This window comes from Mastomys coucha, unplaced genomic scaffold (genome assembly GCF_008632895.1).
Source record: "Mastomys coucha isolate ucsf_1 unplaced genomic scaffold, UCSF_Mcou_1 pScaffold18, whole genome shotgun sequence".
Classification (NCBI taxonomy): domain Eukaryota; kingdom Metazoa; phylum Chordata; class Mammalia; order Rodentia; family Muridae; genus Mastomys; species Mastomys coucha.
The window spans coordinates 64,392,611-64,414,751 of NW_022196900.1; the positions used below are offsets into that span (position 1 = coordinate 64,392,611).

Genomic DNA, 22,141 nt, shown 5'->3' on the forward strand with positions numbered 1-22,141 from the left:
ACACACATGTGCACACAATCATCCACCACTTCCTCTCAGACAAACACAAATAAGCAGCGACTTCAGGAAAACTAATCTTTCTCCTTATAAGTTTGTCAGAAGGCAAAGGTTATTCAGTGTTGATTAATGATTAAAATCTTGATGTCTCCTCTCTTCCTGGGTTCAAGTCTGGGACTCAGCCCTTGGCAGCCTTCAGCAGGTTTCTTCACCTCTTTGTGCTTAGCAATCTCATCTTTAACATGGCAAAGATTTGCTCATGTGGCTATTTAGAATTTAAGATGAGTTAATGGGCATAATAGCCAGCTGCTTAAAGGCTCCTTGAAGGTAGGAATTAACATGTTTGTTTGCTTGTTTAGTCTGTTTGACTTACCACAACAATCCTAGTTCCTAGAAGTGTTAGGAGCATACATAGCAGACATCCATTAGATATTTACCGAATAAATGACCAGTATCCCAATCTTCAAAATCAATCTATTCTCGCTCTTGCCTATTGTTCATATATCACAGAATAATTCCAGCCATTTCTCAGCCTCCAATTGCAATCCCACCCCCCCCAACCCCCGCCACTCCGCCTTATAGTATGAGCATTTTTCTGTAGCGTCACAAGGTGGCAGCATGAGTCTCCTTTTGAGCAAGCGGAGGGCTGCTTTTTACCCTGACTAGAAGAACAAGCTTGTCTTCATTTGCTAGTTTCTCAAGTAGGCCTGCACCCCTCCCTGGCTTTTGTTTTTGTCAGTACTAACTGCATGATGTACTGTAACGTTTTCCTCTTCACAGCTCTAACTTTGAGCTAAAGAGTACTGTTTGTAGAGAGGTAAGAATGCTAATGTGATTCCAAAGTTGCCCCACAGCAACCTGGATTGACATTCCTAAAGCTCTCTTCCTGTAACAACAACCTGCTTGACAAATGATGAACACAGATCTCTTGTCTCCGAGACATGATGTCAAACGACATTGTGATCTTACCATCCTGCAAGAAACAACAAACCAATTAAAGCTACGTTTCCTAACAAAAACAAAGGAAGGCCAGTTCTGCAAGGGAGCTTGCTCGCAAGGCCTTCTGGGGGAACAACTGGGCGGAAGTGGAAGCCTCTGAGCATCTTCAGGAACGAGGCCTGGTGGGATGAAGGCAATCTTGACTTAGAAATGAACAAATCTGGCTTCAAGCAGGACTTCAGGAATCTCCTCACCTCCAAGCTAAGGCAAGCTCTCATCCTTCCAGGATTCGGTTTCTGCTTTTTCAGAAGCAAGCACAACACTCTTGCGTTCTGGGGAAAGGAGAGATTTTTCTGTAGATTGTACAGCATGACCAACTTTGCACTGCATGAGCTAATGTGAGAATTGCTTTCACTTTATCTGTAAGAAAACTGGTTCCATCCAGTTGAATAGGCTTGCCTAGATTTTCTCGTCAATAAAATAGAACTAATGAGTACTGAAGTCGCCTGGGTTGTAGAAATAGTATTCATTTCATGAATATTCATGTTTATTATGTTTGTAGTGCTGGGACCAACTGAAGGCTTCCAAGCATTCACTTGTTAATTGTGAGCCACGTGACTGCAGGTGAATTCTTTCATTTTTAAAACTTCTTGGAGTCTTCCACAAAAGAAAAAGAAATGCCAACCTCCTTGAAAAGTTTTGAGGAAAGTAAAGATTAGGCTGGTTCCTCTTTTTGCATCAGCAGAGATCAGATATTCTGACCCACATCCCTGCTCCTTCCTGCTTTGGCTAAGGAGGGTAAGTATGGAGTTACTCAAGATATCAAATTCAGTGTTCACAGTAGCAAGCCAGCCAGCTCTGATTAGTACCGGAGGTGGAGTGGATTAGCTTTGAAGAACCTGGATAAATGGACACTTTCTAGCCAAACTGATTTCTTCGTAATTTTCACAACTTAAAATTCAGGGGCTCTGACTTTTTGAGTACAACTCTGTAGCGTGACTGCCACTCTCTTCCCTCAAACAGTTCCAGAGCCAATCCATATCTGTTTTCCTAAAAAATAAAAATGATTAATTAGATATCAGAGATTAAAATGATTAAGCAGATATTAGGGGAGAGAGAGGAAGAGAGAGAGAGAGGAAGAGAAGAAGAGAGAGAGAAAGAGGGAGAGAGAGAAAGTTATGAGGTAACCGAGAGATCCTAGAAATGAAGGCTATTAAACCTCTTGGGAGGGATTGGTTATTTGAGAATGACATGTTCTTGCCACACATAGTAAGTTACTCTTTAAAGGGCGTTTATTCCTGCTGATGTGATAGTTTTTACACAGCCATGTTAGTGAAACTGGCTGTCATTTTAATCTGTGCATTTTGGTAAGCTGTGTTTACCAGGAATTTTAATTACTTAATGGCTTTGAAATAACACCATTGTAAAATATCATCAGACTGGCTTCACTGAGGTTTATTTGCCAGTAAAATGGCTCAGTGTCAGGTGTAATGCCAAGGAGAGGCAGGACACGCTAGAATGAGGAAAAAGAGTCAAGTCAAAAGGTCTTCAGGTGTGGGGGCGGGGGGGCCTTACCTGCTTCCCTTTGAATGGGGATGAGGCCTCTGATTGGCAGCTGACAGGTCCGCTCCTTGCCAGTCTCATGGTTAGCCAGTTCCACTCAGAGTTTGTGCTGCTTTGTGTCTGATCACCTAAGGAATTAGGTTAACACTGTATTTTATGACTTGTTCAAATCAGTTTTAATGAAAATTTCAAATATTCTGTTCCCTTGAACGTTATCCAAATACAGTCTTGTTTGCAGAGAGCTGTGCCTGTCACTCAACACCACAATCCGATCCTTTAGTCAGGAAACCCCTGTAAGTAGAAATAGAAAGCTTTTATTTAAATATTCATTTATTTTTTAATCTGCTTTTGGGAATAATATTTTTATCTTTCTTAATAAATGATTGAGGTTAAGCCAGAGACCCTTAACATAAAATAGGTTCCTTGAACCGAAGCTAGGGTGGGCTAAAGTTAGCAATCTCAGTAATTTGTAAAAACGGCAACGGTGGCTCAGCTACTGTTGGATAGCGAGAGAAGTTGGGCTTTTAAAAGTGCATGTATTGCTAATGTAAGTCATCTTCCAGATGAAGAGGAGCAGGTAGGACAGACTATCTGAGCTTCACTCAGTTATTTCTTGGGCAGTGGTTTTCACTACTGCTCCTTCAGATCGTCAAGACAGGCTTCAAGGGTTCAGGCCTCGGAGAAGCGAGTTATGGCCGCCTGTGAAAGGGAAAGAAGCTGGAGTGTGAGTGGAAGCCCAGATGCTTGAGGACCCAAGGTGGGGGACAGCTTAGAGAAGACGACAGGAGCTGCCTTTCTTTTCAGATTGACACTCTGAAGATTTGGCAACTTTGAATTTCCAGGAGGTTTATGCTTGTGGAGAGGACTGTGAGCATGGAAAAGCCTCTGGTACCCAGGATTCCTTTTAGAGGGCTGTTAATTATTACATTAGCTTCGCATGATTGCTGCTGTCTTAACAGGTGAGGCTGGGCTGCCTCTCCTGTAGGGGATTTACAGGAACTTCTCTTAGATGCCAAGGGGACTCACCTGCTTTCCTTTCATGGGAATGAGGCCTCTGATTGGCAGCTGACAGGTCCACACCAAAGCTTCCTTGGTGCATCTTGCTTTCAGAAGGCAGGACTTTGCCTTTCCTTGCCAGTCTCATTGTTAATTAGTTCCAGTGTGAGCTTAATTCAGCATACCTCAAACCCTGAGCACTACAGAGTCTCATTGAGGATAACCAATGGCCCCTAATCAAAGGCCATTTATACAGATGACTAGTTTCTGTTAACTGACACCAAGTTAGACTGAGTGTTACAAGAGTGGCCTAGACAAATATTGAAGGTAAAATTAATTCTGCGCGGGAGTCAAGCAGGGCAAGAAGGAGGGGGTGAAAGATCGGGGCGCACTGGAGGAGAAACAGTTTGCTAGTTGTGGGGAGGAAGGTTTATGATGTAGGCAGAGGGGTGGGACCGCAGCAGTGTGCAGTGAAAGGGATATTCAATAGGGCTGATGGTGGGATCAGGGTTATGGAATGGTCTACTAGGGCAGTCAGATATGATTTATACTGTGTATCCAAAAACTAGAACTTGGAGCTGGGGAGATGGCTCAGTGATTAAGAGCTACTAGTGTTCTGGCAGAGGACCCAGATTGGAGGTTCCCATACCCCACATGGTGGCTCCCAATCATCTGTAAGTCCAGTTCTAGGGATCTGACAGCCCTTAAGGCCTTTGTGGGCACTTTAGGCACATAGTGCACAGACATACATGCAGGCAACATACTAATCTGTACAGACTGTTATAGAATAATATATAGAATAATCTTTAAAAAAAAAAAAACTAGAACCAGGTGCCTTTAATTCCAGCTCTCAAAAGACAGGCAGGCAGATCTCTATGAGTTTGAGGCCAGCCTAGTCTACATAGTGAGTTCTAAGCCAGCCAGGGCTATATAGAGATATAGAGAGACCCTGTCTCAAACAAACAAACAAACAACAACAACAAATGCTAGAACCATCGAACCATTTCCATCTCTGCATTATAAAGATCCTGGGCAGGAATGTGCATGTATACACTGTGTTCCATGGTTGACACTATGGAAGATGTAAGTGAGGGTCCTGGCCCTTCATGTGTTGATTCTCTTTCTTGAAGGGGGAAAAAAAATCAACTCATATAAAAGTAATCAACATTATGAGAGAGAGCACTCAAGGGAAACATCAGATTCCTTGAAAGTCAAGGCCAGTAACGCTCGAGTATGCTGGAGGCCAGCTGGACTAGCAAAGGGGTGGGCAGACTTGGCTTTGACTTCCCACATTCAGAACTACAAGTATTGGCCCTTCTGCTGGACAAGCTCTATTAGAGAAACTCCCATGAAATAATCAATTATATCTCCACCATGACTGCCCAGGGAGAAATACTTTGGTGTCTGCAGTTCACTTGTGGGGAAATTAAGGCACAGAGACGTAGTCAGAATTCTAGAGCAGGGGCTCTGGCTCCGGAGTCTTTCACACCATAGGATCTTCTGACTCTAGCACAGCTACCCCATCCGGTGCTGAGCAGTAAATCCAAAACAACAACCAGCCCAGCTTTCCTTGAAAATTGTATTTTTAGGATAATCCAATTCAAGGCTGAAATTTGTAAATAAATAAATAAATAAATAAAGCATTCTAGTATTATAGACCTCCCACCGACCCTCCCCCCACCTCTAATCAAAGACCAGCAAGAAAATGTTTTTGTTTTTGTTTTTTTAATTTATTTATATTTTTTTTCTCGTTTGTGATGCTTTGGAGTTTCTGAACGCTAGGGGCTCCCTGATTCTCTGGTTTGAGAGCAACTTTTTCTTTTAGGATTTTTTTTTTGGAAAGGGGGTGGGGGAAATGTGGCCTTAATTATCCTACGTTTTAGGCAGCTTAAGGAAGGGGCTGTGCTTTCAGAATCTTGTTGGAGCCAAGTAAGGAGGTCCTTCTCCTCCCCCCTCGCTTTTTAAAGGCGCTCGTGAAATATAAGCTCAGAAAACAAACCGAGAGATCACAGCGGCAGCCCAGGCGGCAGCAGCAGCAGGAGGAGGAGAGGAGGAGGAGGAGCAGGAGGAGGAGGCAGAGTTGGAGTTGGGCAGACGCTGAGGAGAGCTAGCTGCAGGACGCTGCGGAGTTGCAGGAGCTCCGAGCTGCTCCATTCATTAAGTAGCCTCGGAGGATCGTGGCGGGACGCCGACGCTGCCCACTCGCAAACTCCAGCACGCAGACGCACGCCAGCCGGGCGCGTCCGGGGCAGTACAGTTCTGCAAAAGTTCCTGCTCGGGATTTGGCTCTCTTCCCCTTGGACTAGCGAACAGTTTGGGGCTGAGAGGAAAGCAGAGGCGCCCAGAGGGGAAACCTACCCGCGTCTGCAGTTGGAACTACTCGGCTGGGCTGCACAGTCGCCGCCGCGTCCCGAGCCCGCAGACCCGCTCCTGAGCAGCGGCGGCCCGGATCGCCCCGGGAGGCTCCCGGCAGCCAGCACCATGCAAAGCTACAAGTACGACAAGGCGATCGTCCCTGAGAGTAAGAACGGCGGCAGCCCGGCGCTCAACAACAACCCGAGGAAGAGCGGCAGCAAGCGGGTGCTGCTCATCTGCCTCGATCTCTTCTGCCTCTTCATGGGTGAGCACAGTCCCACGGGTCCCACCCAACCCCCTCCGGGCCCCTGATCCCGGGCCCCGCTGCGCTGTCAGCCCCCAGGGTCCGGCAGCCATCTCCCCCACCCCCGGGCGCCGTGCTGGCCGCGAGCTCCCCGCCCTCCCGGACCCCCAATCCCCGGCCTGCGAATTCAAGTTGGGGCGTGCTTGTACTTTTCTTTCGCGGTAGCTGGAACCACCTCCTTAGGGGTGACCTCCAGCTGGGAGTCCGGCACAGCACCTCGGAAGGTGTGAGCTCGAGCTCCAAGATGTGGGGGGAAACCTGTAGCTCTCAAGCTCGGTCTCCGAGTCAGATGCGAGTGAGACCCATCTGGGTCTCCTAGCAAGGCAGGCTCCTACCGGAGTGGCGCTGCTCGTCCTGGCTGCATGTAAACATCCACCCCTTCCGTCGCGCTGCCTTGCAGGGCCAGTCGCGCTCGCTGGCCTTGTCACTCGCAACTCGCTTGGCTGAAAGCCCCAGAGGGTGGAACGCGGGCTCTACCCGGCCAGGTGCTGGGCAGCGAGGAGCACATCACTTGTGGAGCGCCTACTGTGTGCCAGATGATAGGCCGCTTCGCGGGCATCTGTTTAAAAACTAGCTCACTCCCCTGACTCGTGCCGGGAGGCCACTGCAAGAAAGGCAGCTACAGTCTTGCTTGGGGGCCACAGTTGAGCTACACTCCCTCAAAGTTGAGGTGCTAGCGCACGTCTGTTTGTCAGAACAGATGAAAGGGCGGTGAGAGGCGCAGGAATTGGAGTGGGAGAGAGGGAGGACTTATTGAACCAGGCTAAGGGGAAAGAGAGAAGCAATTGACGTACATCCACCATAGTTCCAGGGTTGAAAATAGGACTTTTTCCTTTAAAGCGACTTTTGATGTAAAAGTGTGTAAAACTTGTCACCAGAGCATTGCCCCTCTGCCACCAGCTGGGTGTGCCACCTAACTACCCCCTCGGCCTCAGTTTCCTCCTCAGTTGAATGAGTGGATTCAAGTAGATGGTCTGTGAGGCCCCTTCCTGCATTAAGAACTCGGATGCCGTCCAGGAGCTGTTCTGCCAGCACAGCTAACGGAAGAAACATCTGTGTTCCCAGTTCAGTTCCCCCAAAATAGAACTCCTGCACGGAGGCTTCATCCCTTTGGAAGGGGTTAGTTGGGGCAGACTGTGGCAACCTGGCTTAGCTTCCCTTATTGAGGACTCTTAAGCAGTGGCCTCTTGTTCTTGCCTCTTAGAATTTTGTGAGCCCTGTGCGTTTCTTAGAATTTAAAAGTAAGAATGGCCCTCTTGTGATAGAGACCCTTGGAGGGAAAGGGTCTGTGAAAGGCAGGGGAGTTTATGTAGATTTCTTTCTCTGCTCAGATCACAGCGGTTCAACTTTAGGATGCTATTCAGAGGAATTGTCACTGGGGGGCCTGCCTTCCTGGTGGCAGCACGCTTATTATCATGCATAGTGAACCAGAAGAGAACTTCTGGTCTTATAATCAAGTTGTTGAATTTTTAAAAGATCCTTCCCGGTCCTGGGGTGAGGGGGAGGATGAGGAAGACCACTAAATAAGTAGAAGCTGTGTGCAGCTACCTTGCCTGAGGCCTCCCAAGGTTTGAGTATCTCCTCGGTGGGTGGGATCGGCACTTTCTCTGATGCCTGTGCTGGCAAGCCCCCCTGCCTCCTGCTTTATCATTAGGAAAGCGGAGCTGGATTTCCGACAACCCTCGCACTCATTGTTTTTTCTCCCTTCTAGACATTCTTCTGATGGGGGTGGGTGGGGGTGCACTCAGAAACATTGCATTCTATTTAGAAGAAAGCGGTGTTAAGCAACATGCGGAGAGGAATACCTCTAACTATAGTGTAAGCAGGGACAAGGACACCCCAAGATGTTTTTCTGTGTGGAATGTAGGGGCGTGGTGTGTGTGCATGCACTCCAACTCTTCTTTTGCAGCAAGTGCCTCTCTCCAGAGTGAGAGTTCTAAACCAGTTGTCAAACTTCGGCCTAAGCACAGGCTATAGGACAGTATTACTGATTAAATGCCTCCTAATGCCTTTAATTGGAAAAGCTATCTGTAAGATTAGCGTGTATCTTGAGGTAGTTATGCAACATAGCTCTGTTTGGCTTCCAGAAGAAGATTTAATAATGCAACATGTGATTTTAATATTCTACACACTGCCGTCCTAAAAAAAATGTTTCTACTTGGTTCAGTTTTTGCCTAAGACTGTCAGTATGATTTAATTTTTCTACAGTTTATTGATCATATGGTCCGCATTACAGGATACTAATATATTAGGAAGAGAGACAGTTTTCTGTTTATTCTCCCATAGGAATACAGACCAAGCTTCATCTCCTAGTATCTGGAAAAACTAAAAGCTGATGGATGTTGCGATGTGCCTGTTATGTAAGTGGAAATATGCAAGTGGTGTAACTTGCTTCACATACCTTTTCAGAATGTTAAATTCTGGGTGAAAGACAAAAAGTACACTCTTTTTTGAAGGCCAAGAGAATCCGGTATGAGAGAACTCTGTTGGGAGCTTACCGGCCATCCACAGTTACCTTTCTCCACTGATTGCTTTTAAATACAATTGCCAAGTCTTTGCCTGGTAGATTTTCTGAAACCCTTTGTGCCCTTCTTTCAGTGTGGGTACCCCTTCTCACATTAGTTCTGGGCTGTGGAGTGCCATGAGAACCACAGAGATTTCCAGTTGTCTTAAGCTCTATTAGCTTCTTTTAAAAATATAAATCAATTAACGTTATGTTCAACTGAACCACTTATAAAGCCATAGAAAAGGCTCCTCTCTCAGGGAAGGAAGTATGGTCGGCTTCGGTTCTTCCCTGATTCTCAGCATTCGTGGAGACCTTTATCCCATTTCAAGACTCCTGAAGCTCAGGCCTCATGACAAGTCCTCTAGCTCAGCCACAGAGCTGCCTCCGTCTTCACTTTCCCCAGGCATCCATTGGACCAAAGCAGGAGGATACACAAGTTCTAATTCTTCTTATCAGCAATACACAATGTAGGTGGTTAACATCCACAGCATTCAGTCTGGTTGTTCTAAAACATTGACAGCTTTTATTTACTGTTAAATAGCCGTGGTGACAACCTTACCACTGGTTCTATACATGGTACAGGAAGGGTCATTGTCATTATTGGTGCATTATTCTTCATTGCTATTTGATGATGGGAGGGGCAGTGGGATTGAGAGAACGGAATGGAACCCTTACACATGGAAAATAAGGTTCCTTAGATGGTGCCTAGCTAACTCCAACACTTACATGTTTGTGTACACATTGATTTCTCTATGGGCTTTAATTTCATTCCACTGCCAAATAGCTTATTGAGTGAGATTATGTCTAAAATCCCAGGCCACTGTCCAATACACTGGGACTCAGATCTCATAGAGAGGAAGAAAACATTTCTGTATTTTTTTTTTCTCTAGGAAGTACAGCAAAAATGAGCCCAGAGGTGTGAGTTCTGATCTTGTACTCACAGCTTGCTGTGTGATTTGGGCGAGTTTACTTTCTGGACTTAGATTTCTTACTATGGCAGCAGACGAGAGAGACCAGATCATCTTGCACTCCCAGCTCTTCACAGTTTTGCGAATGTGCTGGCAGATGTGCTGTAGACACTCAGCTTTGACCAAAGACTAGCCTAAGTTAGTGGTAACTGGCCAGCTGCCCACCCCTCAGCTCAATGTTTCCTTTGACTTTGTCTCTGAAATTTATAGCAATCAAACACAAGCAACCATCCAAGCACTGCAGGTGCCTCCCATGTTCCTGTTGCCTGGTTATTGCATTTACCAAGTGTTTTAAGTAACTCAGTGAAGCAGTGATGATTTTGATAACTTAATGTACTGTGTTGAGCTACACAATATAGGAACAGCTTTTCATGAATCCACTGTTGAACCACCTGGCTACCTCTCCTGCATGCATTGTAACGAACATGAAGGTGGCCTGCACTTAGTAGACTTTTTTCTGGCATGGTGACAAACTCTGTTTCCTTACTGTCCAGAATTACTGTCCCACTCATCCATTTTTTTTTTCTTTTTCCTTAAAATCCTAAAAGATATCTTGTAAGGTAAGCTGCCTGGGTGGGAGAATACTAAAACCAGAATTTGGTGGCCCTTCCGTTTTTATCCTTTGGCATGCCTGTCAGTTTGAGACTCTTTACCCCTTCCTGTGCAGTTGTCTGGGCTGGCGAAGCCCAGCTGGTCACAGCATGGTGCTGATGAAACCGTAGTCAAGGGCTTCTTCCTGGTGTGGGCAGTAATATTTTTGGAGAAACCCCACCTCCTGTGCCATTTTAATTCTACGCAGTATTTGTGGAGTAAATAACCTTTAGTGTAGAGAGTGCCTCTCATGTCCACGTTTAATGAATTCACCTGATGAGACAACCATCTGGTGCGAAATACAGATTCTAAGTTTGCCCCAGGAACTTCGGGGCCGAACCTGGCGCTCTGAATTTTCATAAAAACCTTTGGCTGATTTTTATCAGGCCTGTTTTAGAATCACTATATTGTGTAGCCCTTGATGTCTTCAGGGCAATTGAATTATGTAGTGGGCTCTTTGTCCCTGCACTGAATGTTCCAGCACTTGTCTGTACAGTTAGGCTGTAGGTGTTTGTGGCTTGTTGTTGGCCTCGCATCTCTGTCTCTTCTGAGAGGTGGAGCTTGTGTGAGTGAGAAGTGAGACAGGAATACTCTGGATTGCTAAGTGGGGGGTTGAGCAGATCAAAGTTAATGAGACAAAGTCTTGGGAAAAATGATACAGGTTGTGGCGTCTCTCCCTTTGGGACTGCAAGGAACATAAAGCTAACACCCATAGGTGTGATTTGGACAAATGGCGTTTGACCTCACCAAGCTTCAGCTTCCTCATTTGTAAAATCTGGGAAGGAGTAACAGGCGGTGTGGCCTCTGGCCTGCAGCTGAGGTGAGAGATTAAATGTGCAAAGTTCACAAGTGTGTCCTTGCTGTCAGGGGCCAGTTGCCACTGTCTTTATTAGTGATGTTAGCATCCTCAGCTCCTCCTCTTTCCTTATCCTCCAGGGTTCTGTGACAAAGGCCTTCTTTTTTCTCTTTCCTTCCTTCTTCCCTCCCTCCCTCCCTCACTCCTTCCCTCCCTCCTTTTCTTCCTTCCTTCTTTCCTTCCTTCCTTCTTTCCTCCCTCCTCCTTTCTTTCCTTCTTTCTTTCTTTTGTTCTTTCTTTCTTATTAAAGGGAAAATGTTTGAGAAAGAAAAGCTTGCAGAGTGGACAGGAATGGTTTCCATTAGCTGAAGAAAGAGGGACAGGTTTCTGACCTGTCTGGGGAGGGCAGAGGGCGGGCGCCTTGGTCACCTTTGGTGGCTGATGTTCTCTTCCTTTGGAAAAGATATGGTCCCTGTCATCAGAGGGGAAAGATAACAAACAAACAAACAAACAAACAACAACCCCCCACCCCATCCCCCACGTAACTCTCCTAGGAAGGGTGGGGAGGATTTGGACAAATGACCCGTTTTTAGATCTTATACTTCTTTTTGTCCTGGGGCAGTGCAGGGGAAGCCTGACAGGAAAGAGTACCAGTCCTTGGAAATAAGTGAAATGCTTGTTTCCTGGCTGCTCTTTGCTTGTTAAGGAAGGGTGTCCTGTGCTGTTTATCCAGGCCGATCTTGTGGGTTAGACAATGGTGCTAAGCTGGGGAGGCTGTAGCCCAGAGCAGTTCCTGTTGCTCAGCGCACTGTTCTGGGGCTGTTCATCCTCCCTCACTGCCCACTCTTCAGTGCGCGGCCCAGGGAAGATGCACTCTCTGGTTCCATCTCATTTGCATCAATTCTATTAAAGTCTGAATACGTGTGATTTGTTCTACAGGATTCCTTTGAAGCACAGGAGCCTTAAAGACCACACTTGACAGTGGAGTAGGCAGGTTGAATGAACTGAACCTGAACTGCGTGTATCGGTGTAAGGTGGGCTCAGCCTCTCTATGGATGGTTAATAAAGCAGTTCTTCATTAGTCAGCTAGATTCATGGAATCATTAGATTTTGTTATGAGCAGTACCAACGTTATTGTATATTTAGTCTCCATCAGGAAAAACAGCTTTCTTGCTTTCTGAAGGAGTAAGCAAATAGTGGAGAGCCTGAAAGAAAAACCCAAGCTTTCCAGTGAGAGGCTGAGATGTGCCATCCCCCCCCCCTCCGTGATGAGAGCTCCATCACACTATGAGATCTAACCCCATTGAGGCCTCTTTTCTCATCCATAAAAACTGGGATAGTGTGGGCATAGGAGCCCAGTGTCCTGCTCACCCATGGCCACCAGAGGCCTGGACCGGCTAGTAATTGCCAAGGGGTTGTGAAAGAGCAGGAGGAGAAACAAGGTCTTGCCTTTCTGATGTTGGTGTTCGAAACCGTTTTTGTGCGGCACTACTCTGAGAGTCTTCTATTATTTCCCTCGAGTATGTCAGTCAAAAGAGGAACAAGACAAACAGGTTTCACTTTTAGTCCAAATCACTGTGAGGCCAGGGACTCCTGGTGTGCATTTGGAGGGCTAAGCAGTTTTTGATCTGGTCCCTTCCTTAAGACTGGTACTAGGTCTAGAAGGTGCGGCCCTTACCTCAGTTCACTGCTGAGGGATTCGAGCTTGAACTGACATCATCTTTTATACGGTATCCCGGGAGAACAGAGAAGGAGCTCACGTCTTCAAAGCTTGAGCTTTTCAAGATGCCTCTAAATAGTTCTCCAGGTAGAAGTTATTCTCCACAGCTGATGTTTGAAACGGAGCCTGGGACTAAATAATTTTTTGAAGATCATACGCTGACTGGAAGTGCTCACACTGAAAATCAAGGGAGGCTGTATCTTTGAATGTCCTCTTGGTGCTATTCTTCACTTAGGTCCATGTGAATTCCGTAAGTTATGATCTGCTTTGATATCCCCAAAAGTAAAACACAGCAAGCAATGTGGGCAAGGGCAGTGCCCATGGGCAGGCCTTTGAAAGATACAGTTGAGTTTTGTGTGCTTTCAAAGTACATACTGTAATCGGGGTATTGATGGTGTGTTTTTGAGGTTTGTCACAAATTAACAAAATTATATGCCTGGCGAGTTTTGCAGAGAAATGCAAATCAGCCTAAGTGCTTTGTCATAACAGGCAGTATGTGTTGGTTCCTATGTATGTGCCCCTAAAGTGCAGAATATGCAATTACACAGCACGAAGGAAGCCATTCTCACCTATGATGCCTTTACAGCTGCCCCACACCCACCCCAATTAGTTTGCAGAGTAAAGCTGTGTAATTTCTAGAGAGGGGATTTGATCAAGTCTGTGTTTGCACCTGCCTTTCAAATCTTCTCTTCTACAGATGTTCCTGCAGCAACTACTATGGGCAAAGTGCACTAGGTTTCCCCAAAAGGAATTCCCTGGTTGGTGAAGGGAGAACAGCCTTTGGTTAATGATGACATGGGACCTTCAGAGGAGGGCTAATGTAAACGCAGTGGGGCGGGATGGAGGGAAAGGTATGAAGCTGGGTCCCAGGGGAGAAATAATAGCCCAGAAGCCAAAAAGGGGACAAGGGGTTGTAGAGGGGGAGGAAGCACAGATACTAGGTCAGGGGAATAGAAATGTGTTTGGGAAGGCCTTTGGCAGAAGCTGGGTGTAATGTGGTCTGTTTATGTTGTGAGGGCCAGGGAGAGAAGAAGGCTGGAAAACAGGGTTAATACCAGATTGAGAAAAGGAGCTGAAAATGGCAGACAGCTGGAGACCTTGGACATTATTATAGAGGACCAATAGAACCAAGGGAGTTTTATCTTTTGGGGTTTTGCTTTCCCTTTATTACAGAAATTTCCATATAGCTAACAACTGTCTTCTTGAGGAACTGTTAGGTTCTAGAGTAACTGCAAATTTGGGAGAAGAATTTCTACTTTGTTTTGTGGTGGCTACATTGTTTGACAAATATAAGGTCCCTTTAGGGTGGAAGGAAAAGTTAGAAGAATTCTACAGAGGGCTTTAAAAGTTGTATAAATTTTAACTTTATAGTCTATATTAAATTTATAGCTAAAATAAATTAAGCTATCATTAATTAATTATAATCAATAATCTAATTCAGGCTTGGGATAAAGGTCTCTGGCTTGGAGGGTTAGGGGAACTGAGGCAAGTGGGTGCTCTAACCTTGGGCCCTTGGGGACACAAGAAAGAAGGACATGGCGAAGCTAGCACAGGTATCTCTTGGCCTTCTGATCAGGAGCCTAGGAACTGTGGTGAGGTCAGCCTCCTCCATGCATCACCTATAGAAGAAAGCCTCGTGGTATGGCTAGTAGGCGCTTCTTCAGACGTATCATCCATAGTAGGTGCTTCTTCAGACATATCATCCACAGTTAAACTGAGGCGGTAAGTCATCTGCTTGTCCCACCTAGGACTTAGAATGTCCTCAAAAGCCACTTAAAGGGAATTTACTGAAAATCGTCTTGGTTTTGTGTACAGGTATTCCTTGTGTTATAAAGACATTTTAGAAACAACCTTGTTGAGATTAAAATTTACAATAGCATGTGGGTAGCTATTTAAGGCACCCAATTCACTGGGCTTTATTGTAGTCATAGAATGGAAATCGATCTTTATGTATTCCCCATCCTGGGTCTTAATGACCACTATTCACTTTTTTCTCCCATAGAGAATCTGGCCATGTTACATAAATCACCAGTATGCCATATGGCCATTTGTAGCTGTGTCATTGTCATCTTCTTTTCCTCCTCCTCCTCCTCCTCCTCCTCCTCCTCCTTCTCTTCCTCCTCCTCCAGTTCCTCCTTCTCCTCCTCTTCCTCCTCCTCCTCCTCCTCCTCCTCCTCCTCCTCCTCTGTCTTCTTAAGTTTTAAAGTCCCATCCATATTGTAGCACATATCAGAAGTACTTCATTTAGTTTTGTTGCCAGATAATCTCCCACTGTATGGATATACCACATTTCATTTATACACTTAATTATTTAATGGCTCGCTGTGTTGTTCCCATTTTGAACTACTGTAAATAGGAAGGCAGCCCGTGTGTTTTCAGTTCTCTTATATCTCTGTATTTAAGAGTGAAATTGCTTGATCATATATCAGATGTTTTCTTCTTGAGGAACTGCCAAATTATTTCCATCATGCCTGTGCCACATTAATTAAAACATATAAGAAAAAAATACAATGTCTTAGGAATTAGGATATTCATGAATTCACTGCAGGATTATTTTGTTCTTAAGGACATTTTCCACAAAAAAAAAAAATTTTTTTTTTTGCTCTTTTAAGTGGTGTCATAGGTTTAAGGTGAGTGAGCAGAGAGCAGTATTCTGACTGAGAAGTAGAGGCTGGGTGGTCAGTTAGATCCAAGTGCTGAGTAACACCCATAGAGCCAGGTGGAGTTTACAGACTGTGGACTTTCTAAGTAGAAACAAACAAACAAAAAACCACTTCAGAGTATCTTAAAAACTGTTTAGAAGTACAAATATTAAGACCTTCATGTTCCTGGAACTTAGTCAATACAATTTTAAGGCCACATCATATTAATGTGTTTAGTTCCTGGTAAGTTTAAATCACCATCTCAGAATTTAAATGATTTCCTATCTCTTAGACTGTCCGGCTGGACATCAGCAGAATGTTAAGATTAAAAAGGGTAAGATAATCTCAAGGCTTTATAAATTAAATGGCACCTCATGCTAAAATGCACGCAGCATCAAGTGGCCAGTGTGTAGGACGTGAACGTACAGATGTTTTACAAGGGCCAAGGGGAGGGATTCTTCACTGCTATTAGAAGCTTTCCATGGTGCCTCCATGTGTCCATAATAAAGCAAATGCTGATCACAGGGTGGTCCTCGCTCAGAGAAGGTGAGTGGATGCACAGCTCACTCAGCCAGCACTTATGGGGACTTGGACTGGAGCCTGACGAAGTGATGACAGTCGCTTACATGCATTGGGCATTAGCTGTGGGTCGGCTTCTCACCATGTCAAATGCTGTACATGCCTTCTGATAGGTTCTCCAAGGGGCCTGTAAAGTTCCAATCACTTTTACCTCTGCTTTATAGAGCTGAAGTTCAGATGGCATAGGAAGAGTGTCCCTGAACTGGAGTGACAGTCTGACTGGTGAGGCTGGTCCTGTCTGCTCTCTTCTCCTGCTTATGTGTTGCTGAAGCCCTGTCGTCTCTCTCCTACCCCAATCCTGCTCTTCTATCAGGAAGCAGACTGGGGAGACCAAGTTGTCCAAATCGCGTTAGATTTGTGATTCTCACCCTGAACCATTAAGGTCAGTAAAGGCAACCATGGTATGTCCTAGGGTTGTTTGGATACCTCAAAACTATCTAATGTATACTATACTTTCACTAACAACAGACACACAAAGACTAACTTGACACTTCAGCATCCAGGGCTAAAGAGATAGTTCATTGGTTAAGAGCACTGGCTCCTGTTTCAGTTCCTAGCACCAACATAGTGGCTCACTGTCTGTGACTCCAGTCCTCAGAGGAGGGGGTGCGGGGAGGAGGGGGGTCCAAAGCCCTCTTCTGGCCTCTGTGAGCATTGAAAACACATTGTACACAGACATACATGCAGACAAAGCATACATAAACATAAAAATACTTTAAATTGGTTTGTTTTTAAACCTCAACATCTGCCTAGACTAGCCCGTGCATTGGCATTCGGAATTCACGATTTGAGTGACAACTGTCAGTTCCCTATGGGCTTGCTCCTTAATTTTCTCTAATAGGAGATGCAATTGGTACTCTCCATGCTTAGCCTAAGAAACGTAGAGGATGGTTTGAAAATATTTCTAGAAGTAATGGGGGAGAGGGTAAAGAAGAAGCATCCAGGGATCTGCTGGCAATACTCATACCTTGAAGGGGTGCAAAAGCCTGGTTCTGAAGAGGGGAGCATACTGGATCTTAGACAGTCCTAAGGGGGAGGCTCAGTAAGGGGTGGGAGGGCCTTGAACTAGAGCCCCTGTGTAGCTCCCACCAGGCAGAAATAATGGCCACTCTGTTAGTGACCCTTTTTGTGCCTGGGTTCAATATGCTGTAGTGGTAAATTCTGAGCTTCTCTGGTTAGTGTCTGCGGATGCAGCTCGTTCATTAAACATAGTAAATAGAACTTCTCCGCTTGGCCTCTTCCCCACAAATGACCCACATTGTTACAGAGTTAGCAACCACCGACAGGAAGTGGCAGAAATGTTTCTCAGCCGCACAGCCCATTTCATTAGACACTTGCCCAAAGGGGCTGTTTTGGTCAATTTGGCCTCTGTAGGCTTCTAGTGAGGAACAGCATAACACATCATTTCTCATCTTTGCATTTGCTGACATCTTGCCCTTAGCGGCTGTTTTGATTAAATGCGTGGCGCTTTGTTCAGCACCAACTGCACACACTGCGCTCAGGAGGAGGAGCTTCTAGGAAGCTTAGACTTTAAAAATATTTCCAAAGGTGTTACCAACTTACTAGAGAGTCTTTTGTTCAGGGGCTTCTCATTGAAATCTATTTAGAGAGCAATTCCAGCATCGTGGCAGGGGGGCTGATGGGCTCCTAGCACCTTTGTGAAGGACTCCTTTGAAAGGCCTGAACTTGAGGCATTGTAGGAGAGCAGAGCTCCTGGGGACTGGCTGGGAAGATAAAATATACATCTTGGGTCAAAAACATTCAAAGAGCAGGCCTTTCCATCCCTGTGGGAAATAAGCTGTCATGAATTTTAGAAATCAGTTTTCCCAAGTCCGTTGAAGGAGCTAAGAAACTCTATAATGAGTTTGCCTTAAAACTGATCGTTTGCAGTTGTGCCTGACCCAACTGTGAAATTAAGGATTTATTATCAATTAGCAAACTCTCACTGGCGGAGTCTTCCAGATGACAACATGTACGTCCGAGAGTCTGTATTTAGATATTCCGTCAGTTTTTCTCAGTGTAGAGCTCTGCCCCACCTCCCAGGCAAACAACAAAATCCAACCATGACACCTGGAGTAGCCGTGTCCTCTGTCACCTGGAAGAGGCTAGGACAGCAGATGTTTTTGAATACTTACCCTGTGGTCAGCCACATCAGCAATCCCATCAGATCTAACAGCCCCGAAGGAGCCACAGTCCTCTAATTGATGCTATGTACGAGTGAGGCAGCTGTTGTTCCGAGAGATTGAGTGGCAGGCCTTGGGATAGAGGATGGTGGTACTCTCAGCCATGAGCCAGCCAACCGCCTACCTTTTTTTCCTCCAAGAGTAAAGACTGGCGTTTAGATTTTCACTAACAAGCATATGAGTAAAACGAACCAGTCAGAATGTCTTAAAATTATCAGGCCCTATAAAGTATTTAAATTTGATTTGGGGTTTAAAATCTTCTACCCATGTCAGTATTTCCTGTTCCTGTGTAAATTCCTAAGAGAATAGAGGTGAGACTCATGAACTCCAGGCTGGAAGGGCATAGACTTGACTGAATTCTCATTATGTGGCAAGCTGTGTGCTAAGGCACTTCATGCATTATTAACTGACTTGAATTTAACAACAACCCTGTGAAGGAGGAGGCTGGGGCTCATTTCAGTGGTTTTTGGTTTTTGTTTTTTCTTCTTTCTTCCAGAAAGCAGGGGCCTGCTCAATTCTTATTAGAGGCTGGTGAAAATGCTGCATTAATAATTCAACCAGTTAATCTCTAACAGAAATCATTTACTAAGATTCCCAGGAAAGTGCTGTTTTAGAATCGCCCTTTAGCTGGCCACTGGACCCTATGTCCACTTCCATGACACGTATACCGAAGAGAGCAGCAGCTTCAGATGCCTTAGAAAAAATGGCCAGAGAAGCCGACAAGTGTCAAGCAGAAGTGCAGTGACTTTTCTGCACGGGAATAGCAGTTTCTGATCCCAGTGTTAATTCCCCTCCTTATCCATCTTTTCCAAAGGAGTTAAAAAGCCAGGGAGTGAAATGCTTTGACTGAAGCAGCTTTGGAAAGACCACCTCGAGTTTCCCAGGCTATTGTAGGGCTCCTATTCAGCTGGGATTTCAATGGTGCCCTGATTAGCATGAGACCAAGTGTATAAAGTAGGTCTTTTTACCCTCCCTAAAAGAAGTTTTGTGGCATTTCTTTCGGAGGGGGTTGGCATAGAGCTTTGACAAACACAGACCCATGGTAAAGTTAAATAGGGCTGGGAGCGATCCCATTTGCACACATCCTTCACACTTAAAATGCAGAGCAACATCGCTGGCAATGGGCTCCTTAGGAATCATAGCAGGGTTCTTCCTGCACCACTAAAGGGGCGAGCAGGAAATACCCACAAGGCAACTGGGAAAGGGAATCCCTGGCTCATCCACCATTCTCCATGGTGCAAAAGCTACCACAGAGAACGTTCCTGAGTTTGGCCAGCCTGCTATCTTCTCTTTTCCCTTTGTTCATTGAGATAAAGACAGTGTGTGGTGGAAGATCCAGGGAAACATACTGAGGGGGCAGAGCCTGCCTTGAGAGAGCAAGTAAGAAGACAGACACACAGCAGTCGGTGGAGAAGTACAGCCAGGTGTTTTGGTGTGATACTTTAATGAAACAATAAGAATAAAGGTCTGAGAGGCAGCTTCTTGCTGTCTGGGCTCCACACTTGTGGTATTTGTAGGAGAGCCTTGGACAAATTACTGTCATTTGGTGAATGGATAAGATGAGGATGAATTCTTGCGACAGATGGTGTGCCATGTGAGCAGGAAATACTTTGAAACTTTTAATTAATACTTGTGATGTGAATGCAGTTTTGTCTGAAATGTGCTCTTTTCTCTCTACTCATCCCATTTCTAAGGCTTCGAATTGAGTACATGCTATTACCAGATAAGGGAAAATGTCCCTGCAGAGTGTAGCTCCAGGTGGCAATCTGTAAGAGTCCTCCGGCAGTATGTACTCAAGAGTTGTTCTTCTGAGTGACAGTTCTGAACCCAAGCCCTTTTCCTCAAAACAGCGTTCCAGTGTCTGTAGAGTACAGCTCCCGGCATGCTGGTTCTGGTGTCTGTAGAGTACAGCTCCCGGCATGCTGGTTCTGGTGTCTGTAGAGTACAGCTCCCGGCATGCTGGTTCCAGTGTCTGTAGAGTACAGCTCTCGACTGCTGGTTCTGGTGTCTGTAGAGTACAGCTCCCGGCATGCTGGTTCTGGTGTCTGTAGAGTACAGCTCTCGACTGCTGGTTCTGGTGTCTGTAGAGTACAGCTCTCGCATGCTGGAGACCCTTCAGAATTTGGTTCTACCGTGGTCTTTGCCTTCTCTTCCTCCTCTGGTCCCTCTTTCCCAGCTCTGCCCGCCTTTGTTGCACACTTGGGCCTCAGATGCATACATCTGATGGCATTTCCAGCCTTCCCCAAACCTTGTTACTCTTCTTCCTAGTTAGGAATGTGCCACCCCATCCTTGGTAGGCAAGATCTCAGGCATTCCTTCATTTTTCGCTGGGCAGAGTCCACCCCATGCTGCTTTGGGTAAATGTTTCCAATGATAAAAGATAAAATATTTTTTTTAAAAAAAATGGGTTCACCTTGTACCATTGTATTATCTTATTAAATTTGGAGTCTTTTATAATACAGCTTACCAATTTTATTGAAAAATATATAAGTAAAAAAGATATTCTCGACAGTAAGGACATAAAGCCAAAGAGGATAATGAAAGCTTTGTGTCATATAATTCCACAGTCTCAGGGTATCTTTCTTTCTATAAATAGATGCATTATTAAGTGTAATTATAAAGCTAAGTACTGCTTAAAACCTGCTTCCTATAAGTCATTGTGATGAAATGAAAAAAAAAAAAAAACTAGAGTCGGTAACAACCCATAATAGTCTAAGGAATCTGAGAGTGGGAGTATTACCTAACTTAAGACAACTTAGGCTTCTAAACTTAGCTTTTATATTATCTTATGATGTTGTAAACTTGGTCAACAAAAATGAATTTGTGCTAACCATGGTGGCTTCTTTTTTTAGAAAAAAAAAAAAGTTTAACCTACTTCATAGGTTAAAGAGCAAGGGAAAGTGACTTGGCCATAGTGGCCCAGTAAGTTAGCCACAGTCAGGACGTAAATGAGATAACTGTTTGTCTTCCAGCTTGGGTATCATTTCTCTACTGTTTTTTACAACCAGTGATGTAACTCAAGGGTAGAGGGGTTGCCCATCAATTGTGAGGCCCTGGGTTCATTCCCTGCACAGTAATACTGTTACAGAAATCCCCCAAATAAAATTATTTTCAAAGAGGAATGTCCCCAGTTCACCATCTCTTCACATTCTGCTTCTCCAACACACCCAGCCCCCAAGAGTCTGGGCTGTTGTCGGCCTTGTTTTGACTTACACAGTTGTTCTAGTTGAGGTCTATCTTCATGTGTTGATCTTACTTCTATTAAAGAAACAACATGCAGCTCTCTGCATCTGACCTTTGTTCCAATGTTTTTTTCTTCTCATCAGCTATAGAAGGAAAACCCATTCTTTGTTGTTGTTGTTTTTTGTTTTTTTGGTTTTTTTGAGACAGGGTTTCTCTGTGTAGCTCTGGCTGTCTTAGAACTCACTCTGTAGACCAGGCTGGCCTCGAACTCAGAAATTCGCCTGCCTCTGCCTCCCAAGTGCTTGGATTAAAGGCGTGTACCACCACCGCCTGGCAGAGAACCCATTCTGAAAGCTGGTTTTTTACCCACACCCTATGCCATCACCATTCAACTTGGACACTTAAGCACCATGACTTGAAGCCATACCAGCCCTGGTGCTAGTTAATGACCTTAAACAAATCATTCACCATCATGTTTACGTTTCCTTGTGTTGTAGTCTGTAATATATATATATATAGAAGCCCTCGGGGACAAAAAGGCTTGTACCCCCAAGACACGGTTGGTTCACTGGGGGTCTAGATGGTTGAATCTCTAGATATGGTCACCGAAGAGGACAGGTGATACAGTTTTCTACCATAGTTCCCCTAGTCAGGAAGTTCTAAACCTTAAGAGGCTATATGTCACAATAGAAAGATACATCAGTCAGCCTGTTCCGAGTTCAAACCTTGGGCCTGTTGATTACTAGCTTATAAATGACCTCTGCAAACTATTATTTCCATCTGTGAAGTGGGACAGTAATTTCTTCTTCGCAGGCTGTC

The 22,141-nt window shown here is 45.0% G+C and overlaps 1 protein-coding gene and 1 long non-coding RNA gene across 2 annotated transcripts in view; one reads left to right on the forward strand and one right to left on the reverse strand.

The window, feature by feature from the left end:
* Positions 1–1,251: 1,251 nt before the first annotated feature.
* LOC116096332 lies at positions 1,252–6,669 on the reverse strand. Its single transcript, XR_004120956.1, has 3 exons — positions 6,490–6,669; positions 2,512–2,790; positions 1,252–1,986 (listed from the first exon to the last, which is right to left on the reverse strand). It is a non-coding gene; the product is annotated as an uncharacterized LOC116096332 (long non-coding RNA).
* The window catches only part of Plpp3 (phospholipid phosphatase 3), a 79,068-nt gene continuing 62,394 nt past the window's right edge, over positions 5,468–22,141 (forward strand). Inside the window, exon 1 of the mRNA XM_031378037.1 lies at positions 5,468–6,115. Coding sequence (XP_031233897.1) covers positions 5,977–6,115 — 139 coding nt within the window. The 5' untranslated portion in view covers positions 5,468–5,976. The remainder of the gene's footprint in view (positions 6,116–22,141) is intronic.